This window comes from Phocoena phocoena, chromosome 16 (assembly GCF_963924675.1).
Source record: "Phocoena phocoena chromosome 16, mPhoPho1.1, whole genome shotgun sequence".
In the NCBI taxonomy this organism is placed as follows: Eukaryota; Metazoa; Chordata; class Mammalia; order Artiodactyla; family Phocoenidae; genus Phocoena; species Phocoena phocoena.
The window spans coordinates 5,052,993-5,068,626 of NC_089234.1; the positions used below are offsets into that span (position 1 = coordinate 5,052,993).

At 41.7% G+C, this 15,634-nt stretch overlaps 1 protein-coding gene across 1 annotated transcript in view; it reads right to left on the reverse strand.

Moving 5' to 3' along the window:
* DOCK1 (dedicator of cytokinesis 1) overlaps positions 1–15,634 on the reverse strand; it is a 474,607-nt gene that overhangs the window by 205,396 nt on the left and 253,577 nt on the right. The window contains exon 19 of the mRNA XM_065894212.1: positions 734–835. Within this exon, the coding sequence (XP_065750284.1) occupies positions 734–835 (102 nt within the window). The remainder of the gene's footprint in view (positions 1–733; positions 836–15,634) is intronic.

A 15,634-nucleotide genomic window follows, 5' to 3' on the forward strand; every position in this document is an offset into this window, starting at 1 on the left:
GCATTGTCTCTATCCCTTAATAAGACTGATGTAAAGTGCAACCAACCTTGTTCTGGAAACGCTAGTAGAACTTGCTGCAGTCTCCAGGAATCTAGGGGCCTCAGAAATGGAGTCTGTGTTCCCAGACAGGAGAGCCGAGGTGGACATATACTCAGAAACTCTGCAGACACTTTGGCTGCGGCTTCGCAGAGGACATCTGCTGTATGGCCCTGCGATGTCAGCTTGTTACGGACAGAGCTCCTAAGTTCCCCTCTGTACGTCTCCTAATTAAGTTGTATCATACTCTCACTGAGGATGACTAGAGAATTATTTCGAGAAATGCTAATGAGCCTCCGTGACTAAAGCTAATTAATAAGGGAGCACAATTAAGGCTGACAATGCTCCCTGGCTTCTGCTATTGAAAGCCAATCAATAAATGAACAGCAGTTAATGACAGACTCTCCATGGGTAACATCTCCAAATTTTCCGTGACCACAAAGCATGGGAGAGAAAAGAAAAGGGACTTTTCTCGGCTGACACCCTGAATCACTCCCCAGGTCAGTATAAGGAGAGAGTCTGCATCTTGACCCTTATCTTCTTACAAACACGCCTGTAGTCAGACCATCCCTGGTGGCTTCGGAAATCAAGTGGAGGCAAGTCCAAAATCATAGTGAAAATGGAAATACTTACATCAGCGTTTTGCCTAAAATGCTGGCCTCAAAACACAGTTATAGAAAGTCAAAGTTACACTCACCACCACATCGGTCCTCATTTTCCCAAAAGTCTTGATCAAATGGGCATAATGATAATCTTCCATTTGTCGTAAAATAGCTGTCATACAGGCCACGAAGTTTCCCTGTAAACAAATCAAAAGATACAATGAGATGAGGAGACCCACAACACTCATGGGAGAAACTGATGTAAACTAAGCATCTGGGATCAAAGCCCACCAGGGAGAAGCCATGTGCCAGGCTGGCCAGCTAAGAGAGCGGTCACTCCAGCCTCACCATCTCTCCTTTTGCTACATTTCCTTCTAACTACATTAAATGTTTCCTGATACATGACTGTCCAGTCTGGAAAAAACAAGCTTGAAATATTCTCGCATTAAATATGTGCAATGAAAGACAGGCTCGAAACCGCCACCACTGTGCGTTGTGTTCCCTGGAAAGTTGCTGCCCCTGTTATCAGGCAAAGTGTGTGTGCAGCCCCTGCTCCCGGGCTGTGGCAAAGAGAGGACTTTTATTTCTCAAAATATGCCTCTATCCCCCTGGCCAATTTGGAGGCAATAACCACCGACTCCACAATGAGTTATGGCTCACTTCTGCTCCACCAGAAGCATGTGAGGAGGAATGCAGCCTCATCAGAATGTAAAGTGGGAGAGATGGGGAATTTCTCATACCAGACAGAGCTGGCAGGAAAGGAAAAGAAGGGGAACAAAGAAACCACCAAACAAAATCAAGACATGGAGAAACTGAGGGGCCAGAGCACTTAGCAACAGAAGCGACCAGCATGCAAGTGGCTGTGCATGTGGACGTGTTTGCGTGTGCATGTCTGTGCACGTGTGTGTGTGTGTGTGTGTGTGTGTGCAGACACACTAAGGGGGATTTGGTCTAGCGGGGGAGCAGGGGGTTAAGCAGTCCCATTGCCATTAACTGCAATGTATCACTTCTGGGGTTCATGGCTAACAATTTCCTAAAAGACTCCTTTGCTTTTAAATATCTTCCCCTAAAGTAACGATATTTCAAGAAACAGAGGACATATATTTTCTCCCATTAAACTAGCACAAGTCTGGTAAAATTATAGGATGAGATATACTTTGAGACATGTCCTTAATTTTGCCTTATTAAATGAGTTCACAAATTGCATTCTTTTACTAACTGTTTTACAAGCAATGTATTTGAATGCCTAAATATCTCTCGTATTCATTTCAAATGCATGCTCTACAGTGAAATGTTAAAGTCCAAAATTTTTTCGGATCCATTTTATATCTATAATAAACATATATGCTTCCAAATGGGTCCTCAGAGGATGCATTACGTAAGTTGAACAAGTAAAATAATGATAATAAGGTATCTTCCATTTGCCCAGAAATGTAAACTATTTATTAATGATGATAATTGCTGAAATTTAGATTTCAAGTTGGTGTTCAGGGAAAGAGCTAAATAATGCTTGTTTTCCTTTGGAGGAATGATTCGTAAAATGGTAAAATGGTAAAATGTCTATTTATGAGTATACACTTTTTTTGTTTGTTTGTTTGTTTTTTGCGGTACGTGGGCCTCTCACTGTTGCGGCCTCTCCCATTGCGGAGCACAGGCTCCGGACGCGCAGGCTCAGCGGCCATGGCTCACGGGCCCAGCCGCTCTGCGGCATGTGGGATCCTCCCGGACCGGGGCACGAACCCGTGTCCCCTGCATCAGCAGACGGACTCTCAACCGCTGCGCCACCAGGGAAGCCCATGTGAGTATACACTTTTGAAATATGTAAATATTTGGCATTCCGTTGAGCTCAAGAGAAGCCGCCTTTGTATCTTCTTTACTCCTGATGAGATGCCACCTTTGGGATATCAGTCTTCATAATTTTACACGTTGACCAATTGCAATATGTCAGGCGCTGTGCTGAGGCCATCAGAACCATGGCCTCATTCAATCACACCACAGATTCTCATCTCGTCCCATTTTATAGGCAGTAAAACTGAGGCTGAGTGGTGTTCCCCTCGTAATGAGAATATGGAAAACCGGCTGTGAACCCAGCACACCAGCTACAAGGTAGGTGCTTAGTTAATTTTCCTCTTATCCAGATAGGCACTTTAATTATTTTTCTGAGAAATCTGAGGTCACTGACAATGGCCAACATGAAGTAGAGACTTCATGCACTTCTGTGGTCATCAGAGAAAGTTGGGAAGAGGATGAGGAAATGGAAAGGCGGCCATAGACAGTGTCCCAATTTCTACCCTGACCGAGGTGGCTGTGACCTGGACTCCACCCTACTAGACAGGGAGCTTTTCTAGAGCAAGAAAAGGCCTATATCAGTCAAGATATAGGCCTAACAGGGGCTCAGATTAATTCTCTGCAGGTCAAAAGAGTTAAAGAATAGGGACTTACAAATTAGAATCATTGAAATCACAAAGATAGCTATGTATAATTCAGAGCAATAGACATGTACTGTACTTAAGATACCAAGTTGAAAGTGGAAAGAAAAGAAGACCACAGCCCCAGAGCAGTCTTGAAAATGCAAAGGACATGCACACTGAGTAACATTAATGGAAAAAAACTAGAGCATCAGGAGTCTGGCCAGATACTCGAACAGGTGACGTGGACATAATTTAGGGAGCAGAGTGCCATGTAATGCCGAAAATTCATGCAAGGCAAAGGCTAGGGGAACTGACACGATGCATATGACATGAGAAACTGAAGAGAACGTAGCAATTTCCATACAGCAAGTCCTGGGAATACTTAAATGGCCGCTCGGGAAGCCTTCTCTCTGGATGAGAATGTCACAGAGAGGGCAACCAAATGGCCTCCTATTTAACTGCAATGGGGACTAACTGGAGTAGCCCAGAGAAAGGGACAGAGGCAGGTCAGCGCCATGAGTTAGAGGTCAAAAGGCCAAGGGGGCTTCCCTGGTGGCGCAGTGGTTGGGAGTCCGCCTGCCGATGCAGGGGACACGGGTTTGTGCCCCGGTCCGGGAGGATCCCACATGCCGCGGAGTGGCTGGGCCCGTGAGCCATGGCCGCCGAGCCTGCGCGTCCGGAGCCTGTGCTCTGCAACGGGAGAGGCCACAACAGTGAGAGGCCCGCGCACTGCAAAAAAAAAAAAGGCCAGCAGGTGCAAATGTGCTCTTTACTTAACTTAAGGAAATGTTCCAGAAGCAATGTGTACTGTTCAGTCTTTCTGAGAGGAAGCAAATCTTGCTATTTCAGCCCTTTTCTAAGCTGAAGCTTTAGACCCCACTAGGAAAGAGGTAATATTCCTGTCAAATTTCACAGAAAGGCTCCCCCTTTCCTTTGGAATGGAGTCCCATCCACGGGGGCCAGTATCTTTAGAGAAGAAGCATAGCGGACGCTATGGAGCATGAATGCCCACGTGAACCCCGTGGAACCCTCTACAGCAGAGTGGTGGGTTTTTACGGGTAGATTAAAAGCAGGTATTTATGGAAGCTGTATTTGAAACCAATCGTACACCAGAAACAGAAATGGGGGAGAGCTGTCAAAAGAAACTTATTCTGCAGGCTCAGAATAAAATTACTATTCTATGCTTTGTCATTGATTTATTGGAAATGCATTTAGAAGTCCTAGGAAGCTTTCATGTCAGACAGTGGGTGCGCTGGCAGGTAGGCTGGTGGTGAATTCCTCCTGGAACCTGAGCCTGGGGATGGGGTTCCAGCCCCAGTGGCTGAGTAAAAATGAGAAAATAAATAAAAATAAGACATATTCCTTGTGACTTCAAAGCAATGCAAAATAGGGACAGAGAAATCAGGAGGCAGTGGAAGAAAACTTAAAAATCAGGTCATGGAAAGAAAGCCTCATAAACAAAAAATGTGAACTTCATTAGCAATCAAAGATGAAAACGGTATGTCATCATTTGCCTGCCAAAGTAGCAGAGGAGTATTTAAGTGATGATAATGTTAGCACGGGCGCAGGGGATGAGCACTCTTAGACGGCACTGGCAGGGGCATAAATTGCTGTAACCTTTTTAAAAAGTGATTTGGCAATAGGTTTGAAAAGTCTTGGGAAAAACGATACTCATCTCCTCAGAGTAATTCTACTTCTAACAAGCCACCTAGGGAAGTAATTCAGAATTAGAAATTTTATGTCTAAAGATGTCCATTGCATCACTGAAAACATCTCAATGTTCAACAGCTAGGAACTGTGTAAGTAATATGAGATTTTGTAAGGTTGCAAGATAAAATACAGATGCCCAGCTCAATTTGAATCTCAGATAAATAAGTATGTCCCAAATTTTGTATTGGAAATTTCACATCAGACATTCATATACTAAGAAAATGATCTGTTGTTTACCTGAAGTAGATTTTTATTTGCTAAATCACATAACCACACCATAGTTTTATGATGAAATATCATGCAACCATCAAATACTAATCATGAAAATATGAACTATTTTAATAACATAAGAAAATGCTCAACGATGAAAATCAGACATAATTATGGTACATATACTTTTCAGCAAAACAAAGAATATAAATATAGCATAGGAAAAAAATAGAAAAGAAGGAACGATTAGAAGAAAAGACACCAGACAGTTGTGGGATGGGAGGAGGAGCCCAGATTACTTTTTTTTTTGCGGTAAGCGGGCCTCTCACTGTTGTGGCCTCTCCTGTTGTGGAGCACAGGCTCTGGATGCGCAGGCTCAGCGGCCACGGCTCATGGGCCCAGCCGCTCCGTGGCATGTAGGATCTTCCCGGACCGGGGCACGAACTCATGTCCCCTGCATCGGCAGGTGGACGCTCAACCACTGCACCACCAGGGCAGCCCCCAGATTACTTTTATAATGGAAAATATATTAGTATTTTATTTTTTATATAAATTTTTATTGATTGATTGATTTTTGGCTGCGTAGGGTCTTTGTTGCTGCATGTGGGCTTCCTCTCGTTGTGGTGAGTGGGGAGCTTCTCTTGTTGCAGCGAATGGGCTCTAGGCGCACACTTCAGTAGTTGTGACATGTGGGCTCAGTAGTTGTGGCATGCGGGCTCAGTAGTTGTGGCTCACGGGCTCTAGAGCGCAGGCTCAGTAGTTGTGGCGCACGGGCTTATTTGCTCCACAGCATGTGGATCTTCCCGGACCAGGGTTCAAACCTGTGTCCCCTGCATTCGCAGGTGGATTCTTAACCACTGTGCCACCAGGGAAGTCCCTATATTAGTATTTTAAAAGGTAGTCCTGAGAGAAACAGATGAGATCTCCTCTTTCTCCCTCTGCCCGTGAGTCCCCATTTCCTACTCCCTTATCCTCAAAAATCTCTTTCATGGGGCTCCCCCGTCCACAAGGACTAGGTCACTGCTGCTCAAGCCCTGGACTGAACTTGCCTCTGAGCCCTCCCTCCTAGAACTACCCTCAATGCCCCAGTTTTAAATCTGTCTGGCACCCCAGTGCTCTAGGCAGGTGGACAGGTAGAATGAAGGACAGATTGGATGGAGGACAGGTAGGAAGGACAGGTAAGACAGAGGACAGGTAGGAGGACAGGTAGAATGGAGCACTGCTGGTGGAGCAGGGGACACTGAGTGGCAGGCTAGTGAATGCACAAAGTCCCTACAGGATATAGAGACAGAAGGTTTTTAAGAAAGAACAGATTTTGGAGAATGGGAACTTAGGATGAGTTCTTTTCAATGGTATCTTTGTCATCTTTGGCTAGTCTAAGGTCCAAGACTGAGTACATGAACTAGAAGGAAACATCCCAAGGATTTGAACTCACAGGCCTGAGCTGTGAAGGGGTGCTTCCTTTATGTACTAACATCAGGACTGAGTTATGTGGCTTGAACAATAACGTATGAAATTGCTCTTGGTAATTCCATCCGCCAGTCCAGAATGTTTCATATGACCGCGGGGCTCACATTGTGCGTGGGGCACTCGGCACAGGCAGAAAAGTTAACTCTCGTCCAAGTGTTCTGAACGCCAAGGGATTTGGGGGCAGCTCCAAACCACAGAAGCTACTGCAGATGTGGAGAGCCCCAGGAGCATGGAGTCTGGAGGACGGGCACCAGTCTTGAATCAGAGGAGAACCTATTATTTGAATTGGGGATTACACTTCTTGGTGGCCAGTGATGAGATGTTAAAAATTTTAAACGTGGGCTTCCCTGGTGGCGCAGTGGTTGAGAGTCCGCCTGCCGATGCAGGGTACACGGGTTCGTGCCCCGGTCCGGGAAGATCCCACATGCCGCGGAGTGGCTGGGCCCGTGAGCCATGGCTGCTGAGCCTGCACGTCCGGAGCCTGTGCTCCGCAATGGGAGAGGCCACAGCAGTGAGAGGCCCGCGTACCGCAAAAAAAAAAAAAAAAAAAAAAAATATTTTAAACGTGTTTCACGAAGGCAAGTGCTTTGAAGAGAAATTCTCATTTATATGTTTCATTTCAATTATATCAATGAAAACAAACCTACTTCATCACCATTAAAAATTAAAGAAAAAGTAATCCTCCAATGATACTGCTAAATGACACTGGGCAAGAATTGTAGTAAAGACAGGAAGACGGATGACTTGATGGATTCTGGATGACTTTCATATTGGGGAGCATTCCAGCCAAAGAATCAATACTGTAAAGCAACATTATGAGGACGAGGACTTGGAAAAGGGAATGTAATTGAGAGCTGAGTGCTCTGTTTCAGAGGCAGGGGTGACGTGAAATAAATCCCCGTATGGATAAGTTCTTGGACAGATGAGGAGAAAGCTCTCGAGAACGCAAAGGCTTCCTGTTTTCAAGAGGGAAGGCCAATGGTGAAACATTTACAGGTCTATTTGTTACAAGGAAATTTAAGAGAGAAAAATAGGGAGTCCAAAAAGATAACACAAAGAATATCCGAAAATGTCATTAACTGCCCCAAAGCGTCCTCCAAAGTCTCTGTAGAGATGATGTTTGTGAAAATATACATAGGGGGCTTCCACATAACAAATTTAAAACACTGAAAACACAAACTCATCTGTCTCTTCACATTAAACTGACAATAAAAAAAGTTTTTACAACTCACAAACCAGATAGCTAGTGGGAAGCGGCTGCATAGCACAGGGAGATCAGCTTGGTGCTTTGTGACCACCTAGAGGGGTGGGATAGGGAGGGTGGGAGGGAGATGAAAGCGGGAGGGGATATGGGGATATATGTATATGTATAGCTGATTTACTTTGTTATACAGCAGAAACTAACACACCATTGTAAAGCAATTATACTCCAATAAAGATGTTTAAAAAAAAAAAACCTCACAAACCCACAAAGACCAAGAGAATAAGAAGAGACACAACTACAGACAAGAGAATTCTGGAAGCTGACAAGTCGATGCAGGAATGGTTACCGGCTGCCCTGGAGGCAGGAAGGGAGTGAATATCTATCAGGAACCCGGTTGATTCTGGGCAGAGAACCCTAGGAAGGCTCGGAAACTGGAGGCGCCAGGTACTCAGAAAGTGAGGCTGCATGTCAGGTGGAAACCAAAAGCACTGATGTCTTTAAAACGTGGCCAATATGCCCACCCCAGCACATCCACCAAGGGAACCCTGCTCACTCCTGGCAGAGAACCACGTGTTTATCCTCTGGACAAAGCAAAAGAGACAGCGTGGCAGCAGCCACCTGGCTGAGACTATCCAATGATAAGAAGCCAATCACTGGGGGCTTCCCTGGTGGCGCAGTGGTTGGAAATCCGCCGGCCAATGAAGGGGACATGGGTTTGAGCCCTCATCTGGGAGGATCCCACATGCTGCGGAGCAACTAAGCCCGTGCGCCACAACTATTGACACTGTGCTCTAGAGCCTGTGAACCACAACTAGTGAGCCCACGTGCCTAGAGCCCATGCTCCACAACAAGCGAAACCACCGCAATGAGAAGCCCGTGCACCGCAACGAAGAGGAGCCCCTGCTCGCCACAACTAGAGAAGGTCCGTGCGCAGCAACAAAGACCCAACACAGCCAAAAATAAATAAATTAAATAAAAGAAAAAAGAAGCCAATCACTGTAAACTCCCCACTCTGCTCGGCTCAGCTCCCAGCAAAGCAGAAAGGCTCAGCCCCTCCACCAGGCTCAGCCCCACAGCAAACTGGAACAGGAGACTGGAAGAATCCTCTTTGGAGAAACTGACCAGCACAAGAGCGTGCCCACTAACTTCCCATGGAGATTCTGACAGCGTGAGAGCCCAGCCCACAGTGGTTTGCCATGCAGTGAAACCCAGCAGCCTCCAAGCTCTGTGAGGAAAGTCAACCAAGCGTTAATAAAGGAGACCTGAACAAACAAAACCAGAAGCCAGAGGAATGAAAGAAAATTTAGAAAATATAAGAAAATTCAAAGAACGATCATTATTTTCCTTAGGTAGATAAGAGATTATATCCATAAAACAAGAACATAATGTTATAAAAAGAAAAAAAGGAACAAAGACAAAGAAATGATTCTGGAATATTTCAGCTGTATTAGCAAAAATAAACATTTTAATAGAAGCGTTGGGATAAAAAAACTAATGAAATCCTCCAAAAGTAGAACAAGCAGACACAGAGAGAGAGAGAAAAAATTCCACTGACAAAAGTATCGAAAAAATACTTAAGAATAGATTTAACTTGGTCCCTGAAAACTAGAAGGTAGTGTTAAAGGAATAAAAGAGGACCTAAATTAATAGAAAGATATCCCATGTTCATGGATTAGAAGACTTAATATTGTTAACATGGCTATACTTTCTAAATTGAGGTACAGATTCAAACCAAGCCCTATCAAAATTCCAGCTGGCTGCTTTGCAGAAATTGACAAGCCAGTCACAGATGATCATATTTGGCATAATTCTATTTCTAGAAAATGTCCAGGATAGGCAAACCTACAAAAGCAGAAAGTCAGACTTGTGACTGCCAAGGGCTGGAGGTTTGGGCGGAAATGGGGAGTGACTGCTATTGCGTACAGGTTTCCTTTGAGGATGATGACAGTATTCTAAAATTGATCATGGTAATGGTTAAACAACTCTGTGCGTATAGTTAAAACCCTTAAATCGTTCACATTAAATAGATGAATTTTATGGCATATAAATTCGATCTCAATGAAGCTGTCAAAATTTTAAATAAAACTTAAATTAATTAAGAGATGTAAGATAATTTTTCTAAAGTGTCATGCATACACAAAATGAAAGGGCCCACTGTGTGTCAAGCACGACCCAGACTCATACTTGTGAGATTTAGGAACACTACGGATAGAACAATGAATCTCAAACATTCAAGAACAAATGAAAAGCAAAAAGAGTTGCAGGTGTGGATCGGGAATTGATCATGGAGGGGCTGGTGAAGGGGCAGCTAATTCTCAGGGCAAGTCAAACGATCTGTCCTTGTAAACCAAGTAATATACTATTCTGATTTAAAACAATAATAACCTACTTGGAAAACTCCTTCCAAATTCTATGATCCTTGTGAAACTGTTCTTTCTCTTTAGATTTGTGAAATAGATACAAGACAGTTTTTTTCACCTTTGCTTTGATTTCTTCACTTATGTGTTTTCCCATCATAGGAAATTACTTAACCCTTTTAGGATGGGGGTTACGAGGAAGAAATGATAATGCAGATAGAACAACGGTGTAAAATGAAGGTAAGAAGACAGTGCCCCACGTGAAAAACATCAGAAGGCAAAAGTCACTGCTGTACTTTGCAGAGTATTTCACGTCTTGTTAATTAAATATGTGCTTAAGCAAAAGATACAACAAAACGGCTGAATCGGGCGCTATTGTTAACACTGAGGTTCTTGGAAAAATAAATATTCACTCACATAATTGGAACTTGGTACATCTTTCCCAGAAATAAAATCCATGGCAAAATTGAGGGCTGTCTTTTGTTCCCTTTCTCATTTAAAGATAAATTCAGTCCCATGAATCCTTTATCCAAAGTACGGTTAATTTTCACTTATTAAGTTTCCAAAATATTGCGATCCCTTATTTTATCAATATAAAGGACCACAGAGCGAGGGACGTTTGTAAAAAGAAGCTATACAAAATTAAAAATAGTATAGTTGAGAAACTAATGTCATCTATTAGCTCTTTTACAACTACTAGCAACAAAATTAAACCTGAATCTTAAATTTAAATTGAGTGCTAGTATTTCATATCATTGCAGACACTATAAGTAAAGAAATCTAATTTTAAAAACAAAAATCATTCTCCATTTTACAGTGGCAGTAATTGTAAGAAGATGTTTATAGGATGAATATACCAAAAGGGACTATCTGGATCTTGCATTCATCATAACAACTATTTACTGCTTATTCAATATAATAAATTAAACACATATTCACATTTGTTATAAGGGATGAAAATAAATCACAATCAAATTTTATGTATACAATTATATTTTATGTAATAATGAGGAATATATACTTTGTATACAACTTCTTGATAGAATTCATTTGTTGCTAACATAAGTCAGAGTACAGCAGAAAATTTTATATTTATTTTCATAAACTCAGAAAAATCAGATAATTTAAAGTAATCAGATTTTTCAAATGTTCTCCCATGATATATAGTAACCGTAAATACACTGTAATAGAAACAAGAGTAACTGAGTCTTAATAAAATTTTGCCTCTGAAGGAGGATCAATGCTCTCCGTATTTTTTTAATTGACTTCTGTCCATAAAGGACACTCTTACCATCACAGTTATAGACTAAAGTTGAAACTCTTTACTGGATGAAATGAAATTCCTCTATGTGAATCATAAATGGATGCTGTCCCTCAATATTATTTATATTGGTTACATGAGTCAGTGAGGAGAAAACTATGTCACATACCAAGGGTTAAAAAAAATTAATGAATCTTCAAGGAGAATAAAATATATTTGGGAATATGAGATAATTATATAAAAGAAACAGGGATGATCTCATTTATAAGATATTATTTCTTAGGAAATAGTGACTTATACATAAATAAATACATCTATTGTGCGCAGATACAGGTTCAAACGCTACACATCACGATACATCACCCATAGCTCGTCTGCTTACGACTGCGTAAGCACCCAAAGTGATTTAGGCTCTAAGTGCCTTGAGGTTTATCTTCAAAATTTCCTACTATGGGGAAGCAGGACTCAATCTGGGCGGTACCCAAGAGAAATTTTGCAGAGCAATGTACCTGTCGAGCAGGTGTGTAAGAAAACACTGCAAGTATGAAGCACACCCCACTGGGGCTTCACGCCCATCTCATGTCCCTTCACCACGGTCCTGAGGAAATCGAAGGTCCCCAAGATTCGGAGGAGATGGAGCCACTTGGAATATACATAAGAAAGTGTGGGGATAAGGCCAAAATGACGGAAAGATTCAAAACGTTGCAGAGTATTAACAAGTGCAACACTCCACTCACAAAGAGTGGGTGCTGTGTTGAAAGCAGGGGGTTCCGGGGCTTGGTCAGGTGAGTAGACACAGCACCGCCCAGAAGGAGCACACACAGGGGGCCTGGGACCAAGGCAGGGTGAGGAGGATATTGGAAGAGGCTATCCTGGCCACAGTGGGACACCTGCGACACCCGAGTGTCACAATGAACAAGGAGAGCAATGGATTACAACACATGGAAAGTCCTTGAGTCTATGTTGATACATGAGCAAGGGGATTGGTGAGGCGGGTGGCCAGAGAGGCAAAGGTAAGGCTCTTTTCTTACAGACCAAACAATGTAGATGGGACCAAAAAATTAGGAAATCGCCAGTTTCAGCTCCTAAAGCAATGGTTGATTCCAGCAAGGATCCTCAATGGGGGTTGAAACTATTAGGTCAAAGGTCCTTGGGGATGAAGACACTCAATCTGAAACTCACCCCCCCACATTCTTCCTCATTACAGCTGTGCCCCCCGGTTCGATGGAATGTGAAGGACACATTATCGCTGAGGTAGTATTTTATGCCAAAAATGTTAAATCATGAGGAATAACTTTTTGAGGAAAACATCCTTACCCTAGCTTTTTTCAGGGGGTGTATAGAGGATATTAACTCCTTTTTACAGATAAGAGTATAGAGAGAGTTTAAGCCACCTGGCCAATACACAATTAGAAGATGAGAAGAGCAAGAAACAGCCCTCGGACCAAAGTTTAAAAAAAAAAAAAGGAAGACGGAGGAGGAGGGAGAAGAAAGGGAAGAAGAGGGAGGGGACGGGAGAGGGAGCAGCAGACAGCTCCAGATCACGGGACACTGGACAAGACCACTGGCCTGGGCCCGGTGTCTGGGTACATACGCAAATGATGGCTATAATGGTGGTGGTGGTGATGATGACAGATAAAACACACAAAAAACACACAAGAATACTTTAAAGCCACGAAATTTGTACGCTAAAGTCACGAAACATTCAAAACAGAGTCAAAGAATACCTAAAAAAACTGGAGATACATATTATGTTCATGCTTTGGAAGAATCAGTATAGTTAGCATGCCAAGTGATCTACAGTCAGCAGGAGGTTATTGTAGAAATTAACAATCTGATTCTAAATTTTAAGTGGAAAAGCAAATAATGTGAAACAGCCAAAGGAATCTTGAATAATGTAAAAGGACACACACTACCTGCTTTTACGATTTACTATAAAACTACAGATATTAAGACTGTGCGGTACTGGTGAAAAAGGCCTATAGATGAAAAAACCTGACCGCACACATATGGTCAACAGATTTTCAACAAAGGTGTCAAGAAAATTCAATGAAAAAGTATAATCTTTCCAACAAGTGGTATTTTCAAATGGTACAATTAGACACATATGAAAAGTCTCAAACAAAAAGGCAGGGGGTGAGGAGATAGAATTGATCCTCACCCTGCATCATATACAAAAATCAACACAAAATGTAACATAGACATAAATGCAAAACCCCCAAAACAGCAAAACTTCTAGAAGGAAAACCTTTCTGACCTTGGATTTGGCATATATTTCTTGGGATACAAAAAGCATGAAACATAAAAGAAAAAAATGACCAAAAGAACTTCTTCAAAATCAAAAACATTTCCTCTTTGAAAGACATTGAAAAGAAGGTGAAAAGGCAGACTGCAGAACTGGAGAAAATATTTGCAAAACACACCTTAGACAAAGGGCTTGTATCCAGAATATATAAAGAATTCTGAAAACTCAATTAACAACCAACCAAATCGAAAAATTGGCAAAAAAATTTAAAGAGACATTTCACTTAAAAGGAGATAAAAATGGCCGAGACAGACATGAAACCATGTTCAGTGTCACTAACAATTAGGAAAATGCAAATTAAAACCACAATGAGATACCACTACACACCTATTAGAATGGCTAACGTTTAAAAAAAAAAAAGAAAAGCAGGAAGTTGCAGAACAGACACTCTCCTATGTTGCTGGTCTGAAGGCAAAAGGATACAGACATTTTGGAAAAGGTTTGGCAGGACCCAACCTTCCTGCTTCTAGGTATTTACCCAAGAGAAATGAAAACATATATCCACACAAAGACCTCTATACAAATATTTATAGACAGTCTTAGTCTTAATTGCCAAACATGGAGACACCTTACATGTCTATTACCTAGTAAGTGGATCAACAGACCGTGGTAAATCCATATGACGGAATGGTACTGCACAATACAATGGACCTACCACTGAATAAATAAATGTGCATCGTTCTCTGTTTCAAAGAAAAAAAAAAAACTGTGCTAACTGAAAGACGCCAACACAAAAGACGACACAGTGTATCAATTCATGTATGTGACATTCTAGAAACCCAAAACTAAAACTACAGTGACACAGGGGAGACGGTTGACTCCAGAGGGGAATAATGGGGACTTTTTTAGGCGTATCACAATCCTCTAAATTTGTATTTGGTGGTGATTACACAACTGTATATATCCATCAAAATTCAGAACTAAAAAGGGTGAATTTTACTGTATGATCATATATATATATATATGATCACACAGTAAAAAGAAGAAGATATATATATAAAGAAGAAAATTTGAAAATCATAAAATCCCCATAAGATGATATGCAACTAATACTGATATTTTGGTGGATTCATTCTTGCTCTCACATATATAGAAAGAGACTACTTTTAATGAACGTTGGATCATACCTCAGTTACTGTAGCTTTAGCTTTCAAATGGTTTGTTATCTGTAGTACAAGTCCTACATCACTACCCTTGGTTTTCACATTTCCCTGAGTGTCCATGCCAATCTATTCTTTCACATGAACTTTAGAACCACATTACTGAGCGTGAAACAAGTCCCACTGGAATTGAAATTGAGGTGGCACTGAATTTTTAAATTCATTGAGAAGGCTTATGATAGCAGCCTTCTCAATTACACGCACCCAGTGTCTCTCCATTTGTTCAAGTCTCTTTTGATGCCATTCAGGAATATTTTGTGATTTTCATCATACGGATCTTAAACGGCTCTTGTATTATTGTTCCTAGTGGGAGGAGAGCTTTTTCTCCAAAAAGCTTTAAATTTTTCTCTATATTTTTATTTGTATACTTGGGAAAACCAGTGACTGTGAACTTGCAGAAATCTGTCATCACTCCCTGTAGTCTTTGTTATGGGGGGCGTGTGGAGGGGGGCCTGGGAAGAGATGTTGAAACAGACCAAGCCAACATCTGTCAACGATTTTATGTTGTCCTTTCCAATCGCTATAAGCTGTATTTCTGTTTCTGGACCTACTACACAGGTCCTCACCACCAAGACAATGGCAAGTTGTAATAAGGGCCAGCATCTTTGGGGTTTTTTTTTAGAGATTTTAATGGGCATGCATGCCTTTAGGGTCTAATGTGTTATTTTTATTTTTTTAATTGAGATTTAACTGACATAGTTTAAGGCATACAATGTGTTGATTTCATACATTTATATATTGCAATACAATCACAACTTATGGTTAGCTAACACATCTATCATGTCCCATAACTGCCATTTTTATGGGTGGTGAGAATATTTAATATCTAGTCTCCTGGATATTGGCTTAAGATAGACCTTAAGATGTTAAGGAAAATTCCTAACCTAGAGATCATCTCTGCCAAAATA